Genomic DNA, 22304 nt, shown 5'->3' on the forward strand with positions numbered 1-22304 from the left:
TTACCATTTATTAAAATGTAATAACAACATGGAATCGAACAACGTTACGGGTTAGAAAAGCAGACTTTTTGTCCAAAATTTGATGATTTAAGCCTTTTAGAGGTCTTTCTAACATTTTCTTCAAAGAGCAGTTGTGGCATGTAAATTATGAGTTAAACTTGTCCATAATAAACACATAAATAAATGCATAATGCAATCATGGTGTGTACCCAGACTAAATACCAGGTAGTGCTCACACCACTGTATAAACTCTTGCATTGAGGGCACAGCAGAAGTTTGATGCACATCTGTAAACACAGACATGCAGCAGAACTGGGGGGGTGGGGTGGAGGGAATCAATAACTCATCACAAGTTGTGAATCAGCCGGCTCCAACAACCATTCGTCACACACACGCGAAAAATGTCCGCCCATTTAATCAAGACTATGTTACAGAGGACGGGCGGCGCTCGGGCAGTTTGTCAGTCAGCTCGCTCGGGATTGGATAAGCTAATTAATGAAATGAACAAAGACAGCAAGGACGGCCAGGAAAAGGTTAGGGAGCTGTTAGTGTTTATGGGGCGGCTGTTTGTCATGCTGTGACTACCCACTGATTAGACACGTTACAGCCCCTTCTGTTGGCCGCGCTGCATCAACAGATGAAGATACACAGAATAATAATGGCTGTTTTTTCAAGGGAGCGCCAGTGTTGAGCTCGAGCTCCATTTTGTTTTTACACGCTCAACCTCTGGTGAACTCCCAGTAGCACAAAGACATCTCAGGGACCGTTTGGCCCCATGATGTCGTCACACTCGAGGAGCAGAAGCCCCAGAATATAACACAGAACATGTGGTGGGATGTGAAGTGGACGTTATGATGAAATACGTCAGTTTATTGGGGAGATATTATCCAATCACTGATATAGTCGTGTTTTGCTGCTGGTTTCCACTGTGATGGAGCAAGAGACCAACTTCTTTCTCTTTTCTCTGCAATAAATAAAACAATCTGACAATTAAATAATGTATAGACAGTGGAGCTGAAATGGTTATTTGATTAATTGAATAGTTGATTAGCTGAGCAACAGAAAAATGATCAGGCACAAATGTAATGATTAATCATTCAAGACATTTTTCAAGCAAAAATTTAAAAATTCCTTGTTCCAGCTGACAATGTTCTGTTCTTTGTTTTAATATTCAGCAAACGGAATATTTGTAACCTCCGTCAAGAGTTTGTTTTTCGGTTTGTTAGCAGGATTACATATAGACTCAGTGGACGGAGTACCACGAAACTTGGTGGAAGAATGTGATATGGGTCAGATGCGAATTTCAACATTTTAGTTTCAGACATTTCAGTATTTAGAGGGTTGGAATCGATGAGTGTTTACATTTTGGGGCGTGTTAGTTAGCAGGATTATGCAAAAACTACTGAACTGATTTCCATGAAATGTTGTGGAGGGGTGGGGTGAGACCTGAGGAAGAACCCATCAAAGAAGAAGAGTCAGGAGGATGTTTTCTTTAACGTGGCGAAAGAAGGAGTTAGCCTTGTTGGAGGTATGCGCTCTCTGAGTGCCCTTCTAGATTTACGCCAAACAAGTAATTTAAATAAATCACCTTAGTCTTTACAAATTATGAATGGGCAACTTTTCCTACAAAATCATATAGTTGTGAAATTTACAGCCACGATCACTGACCCAGTTGTTATTTGATCTGCTCGTCATAATGACAGCACAGAAAAGCAAAGGAGCTCCTAAGTGATCTTTCAATGTTACCTTCCATATTAGCATATACTTTGAAATTGACGCAGTCTAATTAATGAGGAGAACCACATGGAGGTCAAAGCACTGGAACACAGCCCACACAGCTCAAGTAAATGTAATTAAACAATTATATAATGTGTCTGCACCGACGGAGATTGATGTGTTCGGACAAAGACAAATAAACAGGAACAGAGCTCAGACCTTGCAGTTGTCTTTCCCCCTGCTTGTTTTTCTTTCTTTTTTTTTTCCATGGTTGCGTGTTGAGGTTGAGCATTATTCGTTTCCAAATGTCTGGTTTTACAGTTGATAATCATCTTGCTCCTTTCCCCCCCACTTCTATTAGAATGTGATACCTAGCGAGCACATAATATCACCTCATTGAATCCATCTTCTCTGTTTCCATCTGAGTGGCTCTACCTGTCCATCTCCTCCTATGAGCCTGGGTTTCTCATGCCTCCGTGGTCGTCTCCCCCCGCTCCTATTTTGGCATGCCTGTGCCAGGTATTTGTTCAAATTCCTCACACCCCGTGGGGATAGGTATGTCCCCCCATTCCCCCCAGCCCCTCTTTCGTCTTTACTGCCTGTCTCTGTCTATCTTACATACGCCAGCACATGTATGAAGCAGCCAACACGGACTCCCCACCACCAGAATGAAGCGTCCAGCCTGCACATTTTACTGGCAGGTCACAACTAAATTATTTCCAAGTTGTTCAGCCTCTTGAAGCTGGCAAACCGCAGCTGTGGGCTCTGCGACGTCCGGGCCAAAAACAACTCCGTGGATAACAGGCAACTGTAAGTTGCTTTTGATAACTCCTGAAAGACCCGTTTATTCAGTGATGTTGTGGGAGCTTTAAAGTCCGGCCACTTATTAGAACTACCAGCTCAACTTTTCTCTGACATGGAAAAATGTTGATTCAGGCGAGGGCACTGGATAATTAATTTCCTCTATAATTTAAACACAGTCATTGTATGAATCCCTCGCAGGGGGGGTGTGAGACACAGTGTGTTTGAACATGAGCTGACGTGGTATTGACGTTGGGTCAGGGTTGAACTCCATTAGTTATGTCAGTGCGTCATGAAATGACAGAAAATACGCAGCTCGGGAGGTTTGTCTCTCTGCTCTGCTCGTGGAGTCTAAGCTCTGGACGTCCAAATTCAATTACACTGGAAGAATCAACTGAGTAGTTTTACGTGTGTGCTTACATTTTTCAGGTATCCAGTAGAGAATTACATCCATGCTCACCGGGAGCCAAGTGAAATGCAACAGGACTTGGTTTCTGACTGAAGATTCTTGACTCACTAATCCAATATATAGTGGCCCTGGCTCTCTCCCTGTGTTTTAACAGTTTAAGTGATTGTAGATTAAAGAAAAACACTTCTAGAGCCATAAATGAAACCTCAGCTCACTTATCATTGTGCCACTGATGGAGCCGCCCAGGTCTTCACCTCTCACACTCACTGATGTGCTGTTATCACTGAGACTCGTGTAATGCTCACATTCTTTTTGTATAATAAATTCGGTTTCGTTTTGCCAACTGCTTTGTAACAGGATTAAAAATTGAAATAAATTGTATAAGTCAGTTGTAAAAACAAGGAAACCATGAAGCCTTTTCTTTTAGTTTTGCATTTTACAGTTTTGCTTCTTCACTACAGTCGCTTGTTTTAATATAAATCATCATTACAGCCCTTTGAAGTGCATCAACAGTGTTATTACTGAATAAACCTTGTTCCCTCGCTTCATATTTTTAAACACCCTGGTTTCATAATTCCATCACAATAAATTGGTCACTTTTAAACCTTACTGCTGTGAACATATCGGACTTATACAGCATCTGATTATTTGCCAGAATATGATGTTGTGATACCATTTATGGTCGGTTCTCGACTTTCGTGGAAAGTCTCGGCCGTGCGAGATTTATGTCTGGTTAAAAAGGTATTGGAACCATTAGAGAGTCTTCAAACACCGTGATAAAACCTTACTGTAAATCCCCCTAAATGTAGCTATAAAATATAAATATATATAAAAACAGACATAAATATGAACTTAATCTGTTTTAAATTCATATTCCATTATTCAGCACAGCTGTGGCCATTTTCAGTCATAATTCAGAAGCAACTGAAATGAGAAAACAGCAATTATGCAAAAGAGGATGTTTTCTGACAGGAACCTGTTTGTCATCCACGTCGATTCTCAGAAGTTCTCAAACTCATTTTCACCACAAAGGCCAAAATAGACGGTTCCAATATATTTCTTACCATTATTAATTGTTGGAGAGTGAAATCTATAATTTGGAAGGATATTGTTATATATTCTGTTGCTGCGGTGCTTTCAACAAATGGAAAAAAATAAACATTTAACTCACTCTGTGGGGGTGCCCTGGACCCCAGATCAGGCCAACACAACTTAAAATTATTAATCAGTCCGGTGCGGGATGAGACCCCCTCCCTCAGCATCCCATCCCACCCACTTTCTCCCCCCTCACACTCACCCCTCTCCCGTCGACTCAGACACATCCAACCCTGAGCCGAGGAGGCAGAGCTGCACTGAGGACGGGACGGGACACACAGCGGAGATCAGATCACCGAAAGTTCTGAGGAAGATTATCACCTTCCGACTTCATCACCTCCTCCTGCTGAAGACAACCGATCATCCTAACTTTGTGCCTGAAGAGGTCCGAGGGGTTTCTCAACAAAGCATGAGCGTTTGAAAATGGAAATGGAACTTTTTCTCCGAACAAATGCATGGAACATTATTTCTACAGCAGCATCTGGGATGAAGCTGTTCTAGGGTAAGTTAAAGAAAAAACAAATATGGTGAATCAATGGTTATAGTTCTACATAAATACTGTGTGGATCATAGGCCTATGCATATATTCTTTTTCATAAGCGTTGACATAGGCCTCAAATTATAGCAACGTTTTGCAATAGTTGCTTATAATATTTTGACATATCTCAATACAAGTTATAACGTGATGTAGACTATGAACCAATATTCTCAAGGCATACAAAGTGTGTGGATCCATATATTGGCTTAATATTTGAAGTGACCTTCAATTTAATTTCTAACAGTGAGGTCTTTAAATGTGTGTAATCAAATATGACTCATTTTACTTAGGAGTTATTTCACTTTTTGGGATTGTAGGCTTTTGTTAAAAATATTTATTCATTTTAAAAGTGCATAGATAAACACGTTTACCCATTTGGATCAAAGACAATCCCACCGTTTATTATTAGAAGAATTCAGCTGAATAAATCTAAATAAAGGAAAATCCTCCTCTGCACCGACTCCCAGCTTCAAAGGGTCTTGTCATGAATATAAGTCTGTTATTTAAAGGGGAGCCGGTAACGTATGGAGGCGCGCAGCACCGCAGGGGATCAGCTGCGCCTCCACAGTTCAACAGGAGCTCTTAACCCCGGAGCCGCCGGGGGCCACCATGTGTCATACAGGCCGTTCCTGTCAGACTCCCTGCGTCCACTTTGATGTCGCTGCAGATAACATTACTGCAGAAAACCATCCGTCATGGACGAAAACTATTAGACTCGTGTCACAGAACAATGTCAGAAAAGATAAGGTACAACATATTGTCTCTTCTTCTGGAGCAGCAAAGTTTAAATGGATCAATTTCAGTTTGTTCTTATGACTAAACTGCATGACAGCTCCAGGATAGAGTCACAGATCCACATCCAAACAACAAACCAAAGAAAGGTAAAGTAAAACTTGACAAACCGACTTTTGGGCCATGTTAGTCTTACGACATCTTGGTGTCCCACTTAGACTAATTGTTGCCCAGTGGCTGACCTAAGGAGGAACCAGCCTTTGGGAGGTTTGAGTCCAGATTTACAACCTTCCAACCGAGCCCTCCTACTCTGAAAATCCAATTATTTTACTAGAACCCGAACAGCCTCGCTCGGCTCCTTGTTAAACTATAAAAGTGTGAAGGCTGTGGCAGCCAGGACAGGTTTCTGCTCAAACATAAACCATCCCTGGTTTCGCTGACATTGTTCATTTCTACATGTTTATACGACTGTATTTACTTTATCTGGTGTCACCAAATATACTGCACATAAATCACAGGTCAGTAATCTCAAAGCATCAGTTTCCTTCATCCTTGTGTCAAATAAATAAAATCTCCAGAAAATACGACAAAGTGGAAAATAGTGATAAAACTAACAAATGATCCCTTTGTTGTCCTCTCCACCTTTTTCTCTTCTCTTTCTTTCTTTCCTCTCCTTTCTCTCTCTGCTGAAACTGCATCTGAAACAGATTGAGCTTTAAACTCCATCGCTACGTTCCTTATAACTTTAAAAACTCCACATTATGGACTTCTCAGGTTCTTTGCCTCCACCCTCCCCATACACCTTCCCCATCACCCCCAATGTCTCTATACCTTCCCCGTCTCCCTCCCTCTCTCCATCACCCAGCCTGGCATCCACCGCTCTCTTCTGCTCCCTCCTCTCCCTCCTCTCCTTGCTGGGTATCACAGGAAACCTGTACACGTTAGGCCTCCTTCTGAGGCGCAGGAGGAGCAAGAGAAGACGCGCAGCAGGGCCATCCTGCTGCCTGATGAGAGTACCTATACCATTCTGCCTCGCCAACGCCTCCTCCCCCTCCACCTCCCCCATCTCGTCTTCTTCTTCCTCCTCCACCTCTCTTCACCTCCAGGTGCTGAGCCTCGCCCTTGCCGACCTGCTCTACCTTTTCACCGCCCCCTTCATCGTGTACGACAGCCTGGCGTCTGGCTGGGCCTTTGGTGAGCCGGGCTGCCGCCTCCTCCTGAGCCTGGACCTCCTCACCATGCACGCCTCCATCTTCACTCTCACCGCCATGAGTCTGGACCGCTACCGGGCTGTGGCTCACCCCTTGCACACCTCCTCCTCCAACTCCTCCGGCCTGCTGCGTGTGGGCCTGGCCTGGGGGCTGGCCGTGGCTCTGAGTCTGCCCATGATGATCACCCTGCACCTGGAGGACGGGGAGAACCAGGAGGGCCAGCTGTGTGTGCCGGCGTGGGACGAGCAGAGCTCCAAAGCCTATCTGAGTGTGTTGTTCTGCACCAGCATCCTCGGGCCTGGGCTGGCCATCGGAGCCCTCTATGCCACCCTGGGCCGGCGGTACTGGGTGTCTCAGACCAGGCCGGCCTGGGCCACTGCGAGCAGCACTGCTTGTCCTGCCCGTGCTCCCAAACCCAAAGTCCTGCTCCTCATCCTGGGTATCGTTCTGGCCTTTTGGGCCTGTTTTCTCCCTTTCTGGATCTGGCAGCTGCTGCCACTGTACCAGCCCGACATGCTGCGGACAGTCCCGGTGGGGACGCAGGTGACAGTGAATCGCATCCTGACGGGGCTGACCTATGGAAACTCTTGTGTGAATCCGTTCTTCTACACACTATTGACAGGAAAGCGAAGACGCAACAGGCAGACGCTGACATCAGCAAATCAGCTCTGCCGCAAGAGCAGTCCACTGCAGTAGTGTGATGTCAGTGACTCAGTGTGTCGACGGCACAGATAATAATGTGAGTGTGTACGTGTGTTTACCAGTATGCAAATGTGTGAAAAGGTGATGTACACAAAGGCTTTATGAATTTATTAGTGCAAAGACGATTGATTTAGAATCAGCCAAGGAAACAATGATACCAAGCAAATGATAGCACTTTGTAAAATGCTTTGTGAACAGAAATAAATATTCTATTAAGAGATTAAATGTTAACTATCTTTGTTTTGTTTGCCAGTGCATAAAAGCTTTACAAGTAGACAATATTTCCTATTTGGAGATTAGATGGGTTTTACCAGCAAAAGACGACAATCTCAGTGTGTCACCTATCTTTTCAAAAACATCGGTGTTCATATCAAATAATGTCTCAACTTGCTGTAAACTTACATGTTGATCATTTGGTTTTAAATGTCTTATTGAGATTATACTTGTGACTATGGAAATGTCACTTTTTACATAAGTGGACACTACAATAATTTAACATCATTTAACCCTAAACTGAAAGATCTAAGAATAGAGAGGATTTTTTAGTTTGTAAATAGATTTGTTGTCCTTCAAGCAAATCGGTGCTACAAAATATTAAAAGGACAGATTATGTCATATGTTGCACATGCACAAGCATTTCCAGTAAAGCCGTGACGCACTTCTGCTCATTTTCAGAGAACAATCAGAGAACGACTGGTTGTAACTGGTCCGGACCTTGTTGAGACACCAGTTTGTTGACACATGTTGGAGCAGGTCAACAATCTTGGTTCGCTTCGACTGACTCATATAAAACAATATAAGTTTATATTATCACGACCTGCATGTTGGGTTTGCCAGTTTAGTTATTATTATGAATGGTGTTTTACATGGCCTCGCCTTGTGTTGACTGTAACTGATGTTTATAATAATGCATAATATACAGCCTTGAATAAAAACTATGCTTTCTGTAATACAATGTGTTGCTGGATCTTTAACTACAGTTTGGCCGTGCACAAAAGAACAAGATATCTAAATAGGGACGTCTTGTAAGTTGCATTCATACTTCTGTGTGTGTGTGTGTGTGTGTGTGTGTGTGTGTGTGTGTGTGTGTGTGTGTGTGTGTGTGTGTGTTAGCAGCTCAAGAGGATCTTCCCAGCTCTTGTGTGTCTGTTTCTGTGTGTATCCCTGTAGCAACAGTCTGTGTCTGCCTGTCTGACTCAAAGGCTGCACTGTACTGTATCACAAACCCTGCTGCTCTTTGACGCAGATGAGCAAATACTGGTGTTTGACATAGAGGGATGGGAAGATGGGACAAAATCGGTGGGGGGGTATCAGGCTGGTGTGTGAGGGGGGTATACTTGAGGCGTCTGGGTTTAAGGTCCTGATTGTGATTTTCCATGTGATGCACTGTGAAAAAAAGGGATTTCTTTTAGAGCCCGACTGATTTTGGGTAAACCGCCAACCAATGTTAAGGTGTAGAAAAGTTCTGATATCGGTTTATCAGCAGATTATATTATATAAACATAAAAATGATTGCTCAGACAACATTTTCGAACTATTTTGGCAGAGAAATGTAACAGAGGCTTGATATTTTACAGTTAAACCATAAAACATATTATGAATAACTATAAATAAAAAGAGAACATAAATACAAACAAATATAAAGAACTTGAATTAAGAGAAAATAAATACATCTGTTTAAGTTAAATGTCTTTTCTGCATCATTTATTCTTTAAAGTTTCATGTTGACATATTTCAACACACTCTGATACGATATATCTGTGAATCAACTGAAATCTTCGACCAGGCTCTAATGTTTTTACAAAATATCTAATGTAGCTTATGTCGTTAATGCAAAACTAAAGCGTCAAATTATGCAAAGACAATTTACCAGAGCTCTAAGAAATGTTTACACAAAAGAGGCAGCACGGATCGACTAAATTTTTAATTTCATCACTGGTTGTTCAGAGTTGGCCTCAAGTGAAATATGTGGGCGTTGTTCTCTTTGTCACTATGACACAGAATCCCATTACGCTCCATTAACTGTGCTTAACTGTGTTTGAACTTGACGTTCAGTAACTTGTGTGAGAACATAAACCCCAGGTATTCACTTATCAAAGTGATTTCATGTTAAATGTGACGTAAAATGAGCCTCGAAATACTTGAGGAAAACAAAGTTTGAGTTTGGGTTCATTTATTTGTGCATAAAGTGAACACGTGCAGGAAGATTCACAGAGGAGAAGAACAGCTAAGGGCTGCAGGAGAAGCTGGGACACCCAACAGGGCTGCACTGCACTGGTGATATACAGACAGGGTTAAAGAAACACGTACCGAAGGTATTTGTTAAAGGAGCTCGGGACATTTTCTCTTCTGTGATTCCATTAATTCTGAGGCTGTATAGGGCCCTTCCACAGCCAATGCTGCCTGCCATGTGTTTCCATTTACCTGGCCTGGATACGTCTGAGCATAATGTTCCCAGTGCAGTTATTACCCGGAGCCCTGTGCGGTCACACACCACAGGGGGCGCCCTCTGTTGTGAACTTAATGCAATAGCCATCCACATTTCACAGACAGCGAGGCCCTCTCAGCACATTTGTCCGTTTGAAAGGAATTTCTTGCAGACAAGGAGCGAGTTCCATTTACAGCTCAAATCACCAGGCCTCATATGAGATCTGGTGAGTTTGGGACCCCTGGGTTCATACCACAATGACAGAGAAGATGGAGGGTGCAGCTTGTGTAAAGATGAAACTTGTCCAAAAAAGACATTGTGCAGCGGTGGCGTGGATATTAAAGCACAGAGAGCTTGTTGTTCGATTTTCTGCGTCTTCACAGTGGACAGGTTCTGGGTGTCTTCTCAAACTCAATATATCAGATGATTAAGTCTTCCCTCAGGTCGGCTGGGATGACTGCGCGTTTGATAAACTACAAATACACGGTGTTTGGTCAACCCAACCAAATGGATGGAAAATATTGTCTCAGTTGGCAGACCGGCCGATCTATAAACCTTGTGTTGTTTGTGTTAGTAGTTGCCAGCGCCGGCCGACTTGCTCCAATCATAACTTTTGTCCTCGTGTGCGACAGAAGCTTCTGATTTCATCCTGCGATTGCAGGCAGTGTCCACGGGGAAAACACAATGCCCCATATTTTCTTTCGGGGAACATCCCTGTGTGTTCTACCTGAGGATTTCATAAGTCCCAGCACATGTCCGTTTCCTGGAACCAGCACGCATCTTTCCATGCCTGCACCCCCTCGCCCCGCCCGTCAGGCTCTCCCTCTTGACCAGTGTTTGAGGCTCCTGCAGGTGCCCCTCCCATGGGCAGCCCGCTCAGGAAAGCATCCCGCTGTGTAGACGAGACGAGGCCGCAGCCCGGGCCAGATTCACGCTGTGAGGTGTATAAGAGGCTCCCATTCTCTCCAGACATACGCACACACACACAAAAAAAAGATTCCCCTAGCACGCTGCCTCCGCCTGCCCTCCTCTAAAATTCAATCTCCCCATCTGTTTTCCCTCTCTCAATCATTTTCTGTCGCCTCCACACTCTCTGCCTCGCCTACACTCTCATTCCTCTGCATGGTCCTCTCACCATATATGAAGTTAATTCACCAGACGCTTGAGGATTATGAATGACGGAAACTCTTGATAGAATTCCAGATTTCAACATCTGCGACATCACAGCAGCATCTATCAAAGGCACTAAATCAATAGACTTCATGATACCCACGCATGTAGTCAACACGGCCTTAAAAAAAAAAACTGCTTGTAATTGCTGGTTTGACAGCAAACTCTGAAACCCAGGAGCTCACAGTGTCTCTTTGTTCAGTCCATGGTAACCCCACTGTGAGGCGCCCTCCTTCCCATCACGTCCCCTGACTTTACACCTCGGTGTCAGCCGCCAGGATCAGGCCAGACCCAGGCGTGTGTGCCTTGAAGGCCGGAGGTTACATCAACCGACATACACATTACGGGTTCGCACTTGAGCTCTTACTAGGAAAGACAGTAAATATGGCGCGTCTGGCCCTCTCGCTGTGTTTCACCGTGTGTCTGTGCTGCGCGGCCTCCTCCTCCTGGCAGCACTCTGCCCGTAAACAGTCATCCCTGTCAGCTCCGGCCTCACAGCTCCCCTGACCTCTGACCTCCTGACACTTCACTCATCCGAGCGCCACGCTGTGTTCATGCAGGGGGATCATGGCTGAGGAGGGACAGTACCCAATACCATGACACTGGTCCACATTACAACAAAAGCTTGGGTTGCCTTTTATGTATTAGTGCTGAAATGATGAATCCATCAATCGATTAGTTGAGAGTATTTTCAGAAATAATTGGTTGATAGTTTCAGCTATTTCTCATGAACAATTACCCAACATTGGTTCCACTACTGAATATTTGGAGCTATGGACAGTTGGTCAGACAAAACAAGATATCTAAAGACAAAACCTTGGATATTAGAAAATGTAAATGAGCATTATTTTCTCATTATGGGGGATTAAAGAATGAATCAGGAACATTATCAGCAGACTAAATGTTCTAATTGTAAAAAAATTATTGTAGTTGAAACCCTCTAATGCATACAAAAAAAGACAGTCTGTATTTATGATGTTGTGTCTCCTTGCTGTGTAAAAGGTGCATTTCAAACACAGCTATGAGAGATTTCATTAAGTGGTGTTAAAAGTAAAGAGTTAAATTAAATCTAGTGAAGTCAAGACTTTAAGTATGAACCTGTTTAACTCAACGGGTAAAAAAGATCCCAGCAGGGTCACAGTCTGTGTGAGCGGTTGAGGAGTGAACACTGAAGTCTAACAGAACTAGACAGCCACCTGCAGGTGAGACTGACACCGTCTGTGTTAGCAACCAAACTCTTATTTGCCCCTGCTGAGCATTCCTCTCCTTCATTTCCTCACAGAAGCCACATCACTAATAAAAGGAATAAACTATTTCTGGTTTTGTATAATAAGCTCGTATTCAGGCTTATGAAAATGCTTCATCAGACAAAAGACCATGTCCATGAACGTGACCTCCTCTGCGTTTGTGAAAGTCTTATTTTCTTGTTACTTAATGTTGGTAAACAGCAGAGTTGTATCCTCCCTGATAAAACAGGAGCTACGACCCACAAACAGAACAATCTACTGAACCAAGCCTGTAACACAAACTAGTTACTAGATCTATTTTTTGTCCACTGGAATGAATGTGGACAGTTTGTTTGTGCCCAGAGCTCATTGTGGACCTTCATCTATTCATTATGTATGTGCCAAGTTAACCTTTTGGTCACTGTTGTCATGATACAAACATGATGCCACGTACTTGAAGATTTTATCAGCAGTGGTTAGTAACAGCTATAAAATGGCTGCACTTGTTCCCCCGTATCTTCGTTACACGACACGTTCTCCCTCTTGTCTGTACATCCAGCTCAGGTGGCTCAGTAACTGACCCATCCTGGTAACAGTGTCCCCATGGGAGGACGCCTCCCATCCCCAGGGGTCAACACCGCAAGAATGAGCTCTGGTCCACGCGGTAAATAGCAAATACTGTATCTGGACAGAAAATAGGAGTACTGACTTTTTCCCCCACATATGGTAGATTAAAGTGTATATAATCTATTTTTAGCTTGTATCAAATGTTCAATTGCCCAATTTTTTTTTGGTAAAGATTATTATGCTTCTATTTTTGACAGACTGTTTCTTGAAAATGACGTTCTTGAGTCAACTACCTCAGTAAAAAAAAATAGCAAACTTTAAATAGATTTCTGTAGCAGGACAAAAATAAACCATGACCTTCAGGTTTGAATTTTAAAAACAAAGTAAAAATATCCCCAGTCCTAATAGATGAACGTAAACAAAACCAGTGTTGTGATCTGAAACTAATACTGACCCTTTTGAAACAAACCATTTCCTCTAATGTTCACATGACATGGAGCTTGATCCTGATCAAACTGAAAACAGCAGAGTTCTGCAGACTGCTTTCATCACCCAGGACGCAGGACAAAAGAACCTCCACTATGGGCCTTGCTGCTGCTGCTGGTTGTTGAATCTGTTGCTCCATGTCACCCCCACACAGCGTTCTCACCTTCCACAGTAAACCTGCACCCACTGGCCGTGTCCCTGGGCTCCTGGGTGGTCAGTAACTGAACACCTGTACCTGCCGGGCTGACTCGGAGTAAACCCAGCGCATCAGAACACACTGGGATGCTTTGGTCTGTCTATGAACATGACGTTGGGCTCATCCTCCTTCTGGGTTTAGGTCGATTCCCAAGTATAAGATTACAGATGTGACAACCTGCAGCCATGTTCAGATTGATAGATTGAGAGGCGTCCATGCTCCTGACAGATTAGAAAGCAAGCTACATTAAAATGCCAGGAAACAAATATGGCAACAGCGATGGACATGAGTGACCCCTCTGAGCTGAAGTTGGTCATATTCAAGATATATCACATTGGAATTGAATACAGAATATTGGTGATATCATGGTGATATGAATGTAATTACATAAGCCTGGTGATGTGAGTGTATGTTTTTGTTTTTATTTTATTCTTATTTTATTAAACTTTCCTGTTTCGGTGCGAGTTCAGATGTTTCTTGTGTTTTGATGAGGTTTAAAACTAAGACAAAAATGGTTCTGTGCCCATTTTGAAGTTAAAACATATGTAATTCCTGTTAGAACCTCAAATAAAGAGAAGAAATATGCCAGCAACAGGTGATGTTTGCAGAAACACTCAAACTGTAGATCATATTAGAATTCATCCATATTAGTTGTTGACTTCGTAGTGTTGTAACTATGACAATGAGCTACACCGGACACAAATATATCTACTGTCCTGTCAGTCAACATGCTGCTGCTCATCATGACAGAAAGACGTCCATTGGAGATTTTTTAAATTGTGTATGATCTGCACATTTTCTTGCTTATATTTAATTAAGGCTCAGAAATAAAACAATATCAATAATTATCAATATATAATTTTAATCAATTGCAATATAACAAAGATCGATATTGATATTTTGCTTATGCACTGTGAAAACACTGTGCGGAGGTACAACACATAATTGATCGACCTCAGAGTTATTAAATGCTTTACTGTTCGTGGAGAAGAGTTTAAAACCACTTCACTAAGGAGCAAAAATCATCAAGTCTCAAACTAAACAGTCTAAAACTAAACAGAAATAATAATGTGATATAATTTTTGGCCATATCAGCCGGCCCCATACACAGGGAAATCATGAGTCAGGATTTCAGAGCATGGTGCTATTGAAACCTGACGGACAAATGAATGTTTGCGTATTTCAGTGACACAAAAGGTGGAAAACGAAGTTAAAAAATAGACAGGAAACCCAGAACGAATAAATAAAAAATAAAAAAAACATCCTGACACATCTTTTAAAGTTCCTGTGAAGCTTTTAGATAAAAACCTACCTTGACTCAACGTGCAGGCCTGTTTGGAGACATGTGCTCGGGCTCAGCTCCTTCTCCTCCAGTGGAAACTTTACTGGCTCCTCTAAACTCACTGAGGGTGGTGGGGAGGTGATGAAATGTGGAAGCAGGTGAGACAGCAGCAAACTCAGCCACCACACCTGGTGAAGTTTACTCTGAGGCACCACATAACTAGAAAGGGCCCAACAATCAATCCCTTTAAAGTCAATCAAGCTGCACCAAACTTCACACGCTCATAGATATCAGTTCTCTAAATGTGCCTAATTTAATTTGATCAAGATCCGTGAGTTGTCTCCTGTGGGGTAAACAGAGGAAATGTTGAAAAACGTCCAACCTCACAATGTTGAAGGACGAGAAAAATAAAAACCCTGATTCAGATCCCCACCAAAATTCAAAGGGCTCTTCCCTGACCCCCACCACATGGTTTCCCCAAGTTTCACGGTAATCAATCAGTTGTTTTTTCTATAATCTCACTTATAAACAAACAAACAAACAAACAAACAAACAAACGGGGGGGGGGGGGGGGGGGGGGGGGGACGTGACCTCCTCGGCGGAAGTAAACATGAGCTGCTTTCTGGCGCCATCTTGAGGCGCCATCGTTAAACAACCGGAGGCGGAAACGGCGAGACACGAATCTCGCACCCAAAACAACACAACCTGCTGAGTCTGGCTAACGTGTCCGGAGGCTGCTGGACGGGTTTCGGCTTGTACTTTCACGCTGAGAGGACAATCCCCGTTAGACAAGACCTTGATGTCATTTTGTGGAACTCATAACGGCGGGTGAGTGCGTCGCATCGGGCTGTTTTTCACCGTCTCCTCCGTGTAGCTGCTCTCTGTTAGCCCGGCTAGCTAGCTGACGTTAGCATGTTTATATAATCATGGCGGACTGCTGCCGGGCTCCGGTGCTTGTTGGTTGTCTTTTATTTACGTGTTACACAAGAAGAGGACACGTGTGTCCACATGTTGCTGCTCATGGGCAGAGACACGTGGTCACAAGAAACAAAAAAATCATTAAAAGAGTTGAATGAGTGAAACCTCCACAGTCCAGTCTCACTTTTGTCAAAACCTGTCAAACCTGTCAAACAACAACACAGTGGTCAGCTGATGACAGGTGGTTTAGCTCCATGAAACATCATCATAAATAAGTTCATTTCTTTTCCCTGTTCATCTTATATTTGTTTTCTGTCTTCTCAGGCGCCGCAGCAAATGGGACCAGCCCGGTCCCGGTCCCGGCCCCGGAGGGATGGGGGAGGCTGAGGCGGCACCCACCGGGGCTCTGGATGCTGCCGCCGCCGTGGCTGCCAAGATTAATGCCATGTTGGTGGCCAAGGGCAAACTCAAGCCCTCGCAGATTGGACCCCCAGGACCTCCGGAGAAGGTAAAGAGCAATAACAGATACCACCTTAACAGATGCAGTCCTGTCAGTGTGATGTGGTTTAACCACATCACAAACCACATCACCCAATATGATCAGTACGATAAGCACCTTCATAAATGAGTGTCAACATAAACTGAACAACAACCTTCATGTAGGTAGGATGTTTTACAGATTTGCTCCATTAAATAGCATTTGTTTTTGCTAGGTGTGAGAAATAACTGCTAAATGAGCTTATATCATGATGAGACAATAATAACTTGTCTCATATCAGACCCCATACCGTTAATTAATAATGTTTCAAAAATCGGCCAATATTAATTTTGTGGGGCTGATCCATCTAACAACTTTGTATGTCTGTAGAGGGATGTTTTTGACTGTCTTATTTCAGATGAGCCGATACCTGGATTTTGTTTATCATCCGATACCGAGCACCAATCCCATACCAACATTTAAAGAAATTACAGCTTACAGTCTGAGAGAAATTTTACTCCATAATAGCTTAGAATGTACAAACAGCAGATCCTTTGAGTTTGGCACAAGAGTTAAATCGATGATAGAGATCTGGACTCAGTTATCAGCACATCTCTCTCGCTCAAGATTAAATACTTTTAGAGTCATCATTATCTTGTGGCCCAAGAATCTATCTGTCTACAAGTACTTTGTGGCAAAGTGTCATCTCATCCTGTTCAATCACATTAGAGAATATGTGACAGCTCTATTCTGGGGGAAGATATTAGTCTCATATGAGCAAGTTCACCACAAATCTTTTTCCTGCCTCCAAGTTTTCTTCAGATATTTCTGTACTGAATATAAGTGTAGTGTCTCCAGTTTATTTGGAGTGACACATATTTCCACTCTGGGCTCCTCATTCAGATTATGGGTGTTGGGAAGCCTCCAGTGCAAACGAAAGCCAAAGATGACCTGGTCGTAGCCGAGGTGGAGATCAACGACGTCCCGATCACCTGTCGGAATCTCCTGACGCGTGGACAAACCCAGGATGAGGTCAGCAGCAACATGTTCAATCCTATCTTAGCGTTAAGTTCATCAGTCGGCTTGTGAATTCATAATTAATGTGTTTTGTACTTTCACGTGCAGATCAGTAAAGTAAGCGGCGCTGCGGTTTCAACCAGAGGGCGTTTCATGACGTCAGAGGAGAAAGGCAAAGCTCTACCAGGGTGACTTCTCTTACCTCATTTTGTTTAGCAACTGATAAAACGTGTTGTTTACTGTTTATTAATAATACCTTTGTTACTGCTCTTTCCACACAGAGATCGACCTCTGTATCTCCATGTTCAAGGACAGACGAGAGAACTTGTGGACAGTCAGTATTTTGTCAAACTTATCATTAATCAATAATGGATCTACGTCTTCGTGTTGACAGTAATTACATTCATTTTTTTTTTACCCTTGTTTTCCAGGGGCAGTTAATAGAATCAAGGAAATAATCACCAATGGTGTGGTCAAGGCTGCAACTGCCTCATCATCTTCTTCATCCTTCACCCCAAGTTCGGTCACAGTTTACCACCAGCATAACCCGCCTCCACCCTCGCTGCCTCCCATTTCCCACCACAAACCACACTTTCAGTCGGGGGTAAGGAATCTCTGTTTGAGTCATTTTAATTTTCATAAACTAAGATGTTGCAATGACATGGTTAGTTTTCACCGTAAAAATTATTTAATAGTTTTTTTTCTTCCAAAAACAACATATCTATTTGGTTGGTGGATGTTATGTTGCATACAGTTATATTTGTGCACTTTTGTTGTCTTTGTGTTTCAGATGCATTATGTTCAAGATAAAGTCTTTGTGGGACTGGAGCACGCTATCCACGGGTTTGTGGTCAAAGAGCGAGTCGAGGGCCCCGGCTGTTCGTACCTGCAGCACATTCAGGCCGAGACTGGGGCCAAAGTCTTCCTCAGAGGAAAGGGGTCAGGTTGTTTGGAGCCTGCCTCTGGACGAGAGGCCTTTGAACCCATGTACATCTACATCAGGTCAGGGTAATTTTAAACCTTTCTTTTCGGACATATTTATCGCTTATGCAATACTCTCAAGAGCTAAATTCAATCTTTTCCTCTCCAGTCATCCTAAACCAGAAGGACTCGCAGCAGCCAAAACCTTGTGTGAGAACCTTCTTCAGACTGTGAGTAACCTCCTATTTCCACTACAACTGGAATTGTGATTCCAAACACTGTTTAAACAACATCTGAACAATTGGAGTACCATATAGTGCCATTGTTTACTGGCTGGAGGAAGACCTGCATCACTGACCAGCTGACCACAGTTATGCTGGGTGCAGATATTCCAACTATTTGGAAATGTGGCACGGCTCTTGCTGCTTAAACAGATTTAGTTCGTTTATAACACCCAAATAAAACATAACAAATATTCCAGAGGTGCATAAAAACTTAGCAAATGGTCAATTAATATATTCTAGACTGATCAAACTCTTAGGCATGAATGTGACAACTATCAGTGTCTTGAACCAACTCTGGAAAGAAAGAGAAAAGTCATTAATCTGAGCTTTTACAGATGTTTCATTATGGTAATACCTATTAGCACACATCAGAATTATAGAGAGTTGTATACATTTTGTGTTTATCCTATACCATGAGATTAGCTGGTGTTTTCTATACAAACAAATATCACAACAAAAAGATGGAGGTGCTTCTTCCAGGAGGAGATGATGAAGGGCATCAAATCATTTGTATTGAAACATAATAGTTCAAAGTATTATGCAGTATATTTATAATATGTTTTCTATAATACATATATCTTTTAAGAGTTGTCTTACCTTTATTATTATTACCTGCAGTTTGTTCCAAGCCTGAATTACATTTTTCCTTTTGCAGGTCCATGCAGAATATTCTCGCTTCCTCAATCAAATGAGTACAATGATGCCAACACAACAAGGTACACAACAACTGGTTGTCTGTGGTTTGGATTCATGGCTTGAGTTGTTACTGTTGCTCCTGTCATTGAGAAAGCCTGACATGCTCTGCCTCCCTCTTCTTCCTCCTCCAGGCTTTGCTCAGCCTCCAGTGGTGAATGGGATGCCTCCTCAGCCTCCTTACTACCCCCCTGCTGGATTCCAACCAGTCTACCCCATGCCTGTACCCCCACCTCAGCCCCAACCTGTCCCTCCACCTTACACTGTCCCCCTTCCCATACCTCCTGCAGCACCCACAGGTGTGCCTCCCCAATATGCACTCCCACCCGGCCCTGTTCCAGCCCCCAGCCCTGCTCCAGCTCCTGCCCCTGCTTCCGTTCAAAGCATGATGCCGCAGGTAAGAGTGAGCCCTGACATCAATCATCTTTAAATAAAGTATTTCTATAAATAATAGTCATTTCTGATTCAAATCTACACACCAAAACAATAAATAAAACTTTGAAACTTTGCTAAAAATCAATTATGCTTCATGTTTTTCCAGACTCTTCCTCCTGCACCATATCCTCCGTCTGCTGCAGCGCCACCCAAAGGTCCACCTTCTGCTGTCCCCACCAACCCACCACAGAGAAGACGCTTCACAGAGGAGGTACCAGACGAGAGGGACAGCGGCCTGCTGGGATACCAGGTGATTAACGGCTCCCATTTTTCCTTGTTTTTATTTTTCCCTCTACTTTTCTTTTCCTCCATCTTGTTTCCCCCTTGTTTGCCTTTCGCCTCTTGTTTGTGTCTTCGCTTTTTCCTGAGTGTGTTTTGTGTCAGTTCACTTTCATCAGGCTGTTGTGTCATTCCTGTGTGAAGCTGCTCTCTTTAGTCACTGTCTGGAGTTTATCCTTCATCTTCCTCCACCCTTTCTTCACATGTTTAGTCAACAGTGGTTGAGATTGCATGGCCTGCTGTTTCCTTTTGCTCTTCACTCCCAGTAGTTAACTTATGTGTTATGAGAAACAATTATTTCTGATAAGCTTTAAGTATCTTTCAAAGTGGATGAGGAGAAATCTGTGTAATCACAGACGTGTGGTAAGCTATAACTCGCATTGACCAATTTTTCTTTCACATTGGTGCTGGGATAGGTATATTGTAACAGATTATAGTGTTAGGACAGGGTTTAGTCGAGGATATGTGCTAATCGTGACTGTGTTTTTCTGCTCATAGCATGGACCCATTCATATGACTAATTTAGGTGCAGGCTTCCCAGTGGGCAGCCCTGAGACTGCAGGACTCCCACCACCGAGTTCCTCTGGACCGCCGAGTGAGAGGGACAGGTACTGAGAGTGTGGTGATATTTGCTTATATTTTATCATAAATATATTAGACATAGTTTACTCACGCCATCTCGTCTTCTGTTCTCCAGTAGGCAACTAATGCCTCCACCACTTTTGCCTGTGAATGGAGTGAGACCCAAGATGGAGGAGAGAAGGCTGCCCCAAGGCCCCATGGGTAAGGGCATTATCCTGTGGACTGACAAATCACTGACCAAATCCAAATCCACAGTTCCTGACTGTGCCCTCGTTTATAAGCTCAGCCTGGATCTATTCACAGCCGTAATGTCGAACTGCAGAGTGTAAAATGTAAATCCTCTCCCGGGCCGCTCGACTGTGTCTGGAGTTCAGTGGCTTCTCTTGAGATTGCACATGTAGTTGGCAAATCCCCAAGTAAAAAAAGTAAAGCTTTTTCTTTTGGATTTGAATAATGAGCCTCCCTGCTCTTGTGGCAGATTAGATAAATGCAGCATTACATGCAGACACACACACGCACATGCACACGCACACACACACAAAGCCTCAAAGTGGCCCTTATGCTTCTTATGATTCTTCCAGGATTCTGCTGCTGTGACTAGAAACCTCCAGGTAGTGAGGTGGAGCTATGACTCCATCTTTTGTGCATTGCTCAGTCATTTGTCTCATTAGTCGAAACCCACCGTCCCGTTCTGATGACATCATCAGTCTGGAGTGTCCGCAGTCTGTTTGCTTTCCTCACTAACGAGAATCTCTCCTGTTTTTGTGTTTTTCTCTTTTTCTCTGTGTTTTTCTTCTCTTCCATGTATCTCTGGGGCCATGCTGGATGCTGATTGGGGGTGGGGCACGACTCATCCTGTGACGCTGTCCTGCCACTCGATTGGACAACACTGTCGCTCCCCACCAACCAATGGCTGCTCTCAAATGGCTGCCCCCTCCTCTACTCTGCTGACACTATGATTCAAATCTATTAACTATTTGTTTCTCCCAAAATGTGTTTGGAATAATTAACTTTCATGTGTTTTTATATGAAACATTTTGCTGCTGCTGCTGTTCTTGTGTTTTTTTTCTCTCTCTCCCCATATCTCTCTCTTTCTCCCTCTCTCCCCAAATCTGCCACCTTTTCCTCTCTTCTGCGTGTCCTCCCTCTTTCAGAGCCCGCAGTGAAAAGATTAAAAACTGGTTTGGTAGCGTACACTGGGGATTCATCTGATGAAGAGGAAGACCACGGCACCTCTAAAGCCTCAGGGCCAGGTAACCCTGGGGCAGTTCCCCCGACCTCCATCTCCTCAGGCTGGACACAGGGCTATCGCTGCCCTCCCCCACCACCCCCTCGTGCTAAAACACAGCCACAGCAGCAGTCGATGCCTTTCTGGATGGCCCCGTAAAGCAGGAAAAATCTAACCTCCCTCAGAGCTTTCTACAGAGTCTTATAGGACGTTCAACCAAACTGAGCCCATCTCTTTCCAGCACTCATCACATGGATGACAGTTCAAAGCTTCTGTGATCTGAGCATTATTTTAGTGCTAAGGGTCCTAATGGACATTCTATTGTTTAGGTTTTTTTTCATTGCACACATGATAGTTTGAAGATGATTATTTGCCGGACTGATACTCCAAACTATTCTGTGGATGTATAGATGATCAGATGAGATATTCTGCTTCGGGTTTTTTAAAATGGAATGATAACCCCATGCCGAGTGTCTTTGTAAAAACAGTTTCACCTCCCGATGATGTTGTACATCACTGACCACTTTTCATTTCATCCCATATTTCCTACTTTTCTGCCCCTTTACTTTTTTCTGTCCAAGTCAGTGACACCATCCCTTCGTATTCTGTTGTTTTGTACAGATCATATCGGACTAAATGTAGGGAAACCTGATTAATTTGTTTCATGCTTTTATGAAATAAACTTAATTTATTGCCATGTTTGAACTTGTTCTGTGTATTTTCTATGAAAGTCTGTCCTGTCATATTTGGCAAAGGGATCATTACAAACCAATCAGTCACATCTGTAGCTGTAAACAGTTGTACCTGCTAAAATACAGTACATTGTGACGATCTTACTGCATCTTACTCATAATATAACTACTACTTATCCAAGGATTATAACTTTAGACTAAGAAGAAACTTCAAACTC

The 22304-nt window shown here is 43.2% G+C and overlaps 2 protein-coding genes across 4 annotated transcripts; both read left to right on the forward strand.

Moving 5' to 3' along the window:
• Positions 1-6052: 6052 nt before the first annotated feature.
• Positions 6053-7646, forward strand: LOC117776932 (urotensin-2 receptor). The gene has a single exon (XM_034611347.1). It carries the CDS (start codon positions 6053-6055, stop codon positions 7196-7198), a length of 1146 nt encoding a protein of 381 aa, XP_034467238.1. The 3' UTR covers positions 7199-7646.
• A 7564-nt stretch (positions 7647-15210) lies between these two features.
• Positions 15211-22096, forward strand: khdc4 (KH domain containing 4, pre-mRNA splicing factor). 3 transcript variants are annotated; one of them, XM_034610324.1, is made up of 14 exons: positions 15211-15387; positions 15802-15985; positions 16859-16987; positions 17081-17160; positions 17254-17306; positions 17404-17576; positions 17763-17980; positions 18063-18123; positions 18833-18893; positions 19005-19267; positions 19412-19555; positions 20083-20192; positions 20282-20367; positions 21321-22096. In XM_034610324.1, exons 1-14 carry the CDS (start codon positions 15359-15361, stop codon positions 21551-21553), a joined length of 1824 nt encoding a protein of 607 aa, XP_034466215.1. In that variant the 5' UTR covers positions 15211-15358; the 3' UTR covers positions 21554-22096. The 3 variants fall into 3 exon arrangements, with proteins under 3 accessions (XP_034466215.1, XP_034466216.1, XP_034466217.1); XM_034610325.1 differs by having other exon boundaries at positions 17763-17974; XM_034610326.1 differs by lacking the exon at positions 21321-22096 and having other exon boundaries at positions 20111-20192.
• The last annotated feature ends 208 nt before the right edge of the window (positions 22097-22304 follow it).

Source organism: Hippoglossus hippoglossus, chromosome 16 (assembly GCF_009819705.1).
Source record: "Hippoglossus hippoglossus isolate fHipHip1 chromosome 16, fHipHip1.pri, whole genome shotgun sequence".
Lineage (NCBI taxonomy): Eukaryota > Metazoa > Chordata > Actinopteri > Pleuronectiformes > Pleuronectidae > Hippoglossus > Hippoglossus hippoglossus.

What these genes read in the sequence shown, in the direction of transcription:
- khdc4 (XM_034610324.1), top strand. Translation starts at nt 15,359, where the DNA reads ATGTCATTTTGTGGAACTCATAACGGCGG. An exon ending in GACGAGAGAACTTGTGGACA is followed by an intron (nt 17,307 to 17,403) that starts GTCAGTATTTTG and finishes CTTGTTTTCCAG; the next exon opens with GGGCAGTTAATAGAATCAAG. An exon ending in AACCACACTTTCAGTCGGGG is followed by an intron (nt 17,577 to 17,762) that starts GTAAGGAATCTC and finishes TTTGTGTTTCAG; the next exon opens with ATGCATTATGTTCAAGATAA.
- LOC117776932 (XM_034611347.1), top strand. Translation starts at nt 6,053, where the DNA reads ATGGACTTCTCAGGTTCTTTGCCTCCACCCTCCCCATACACCTTCCCC.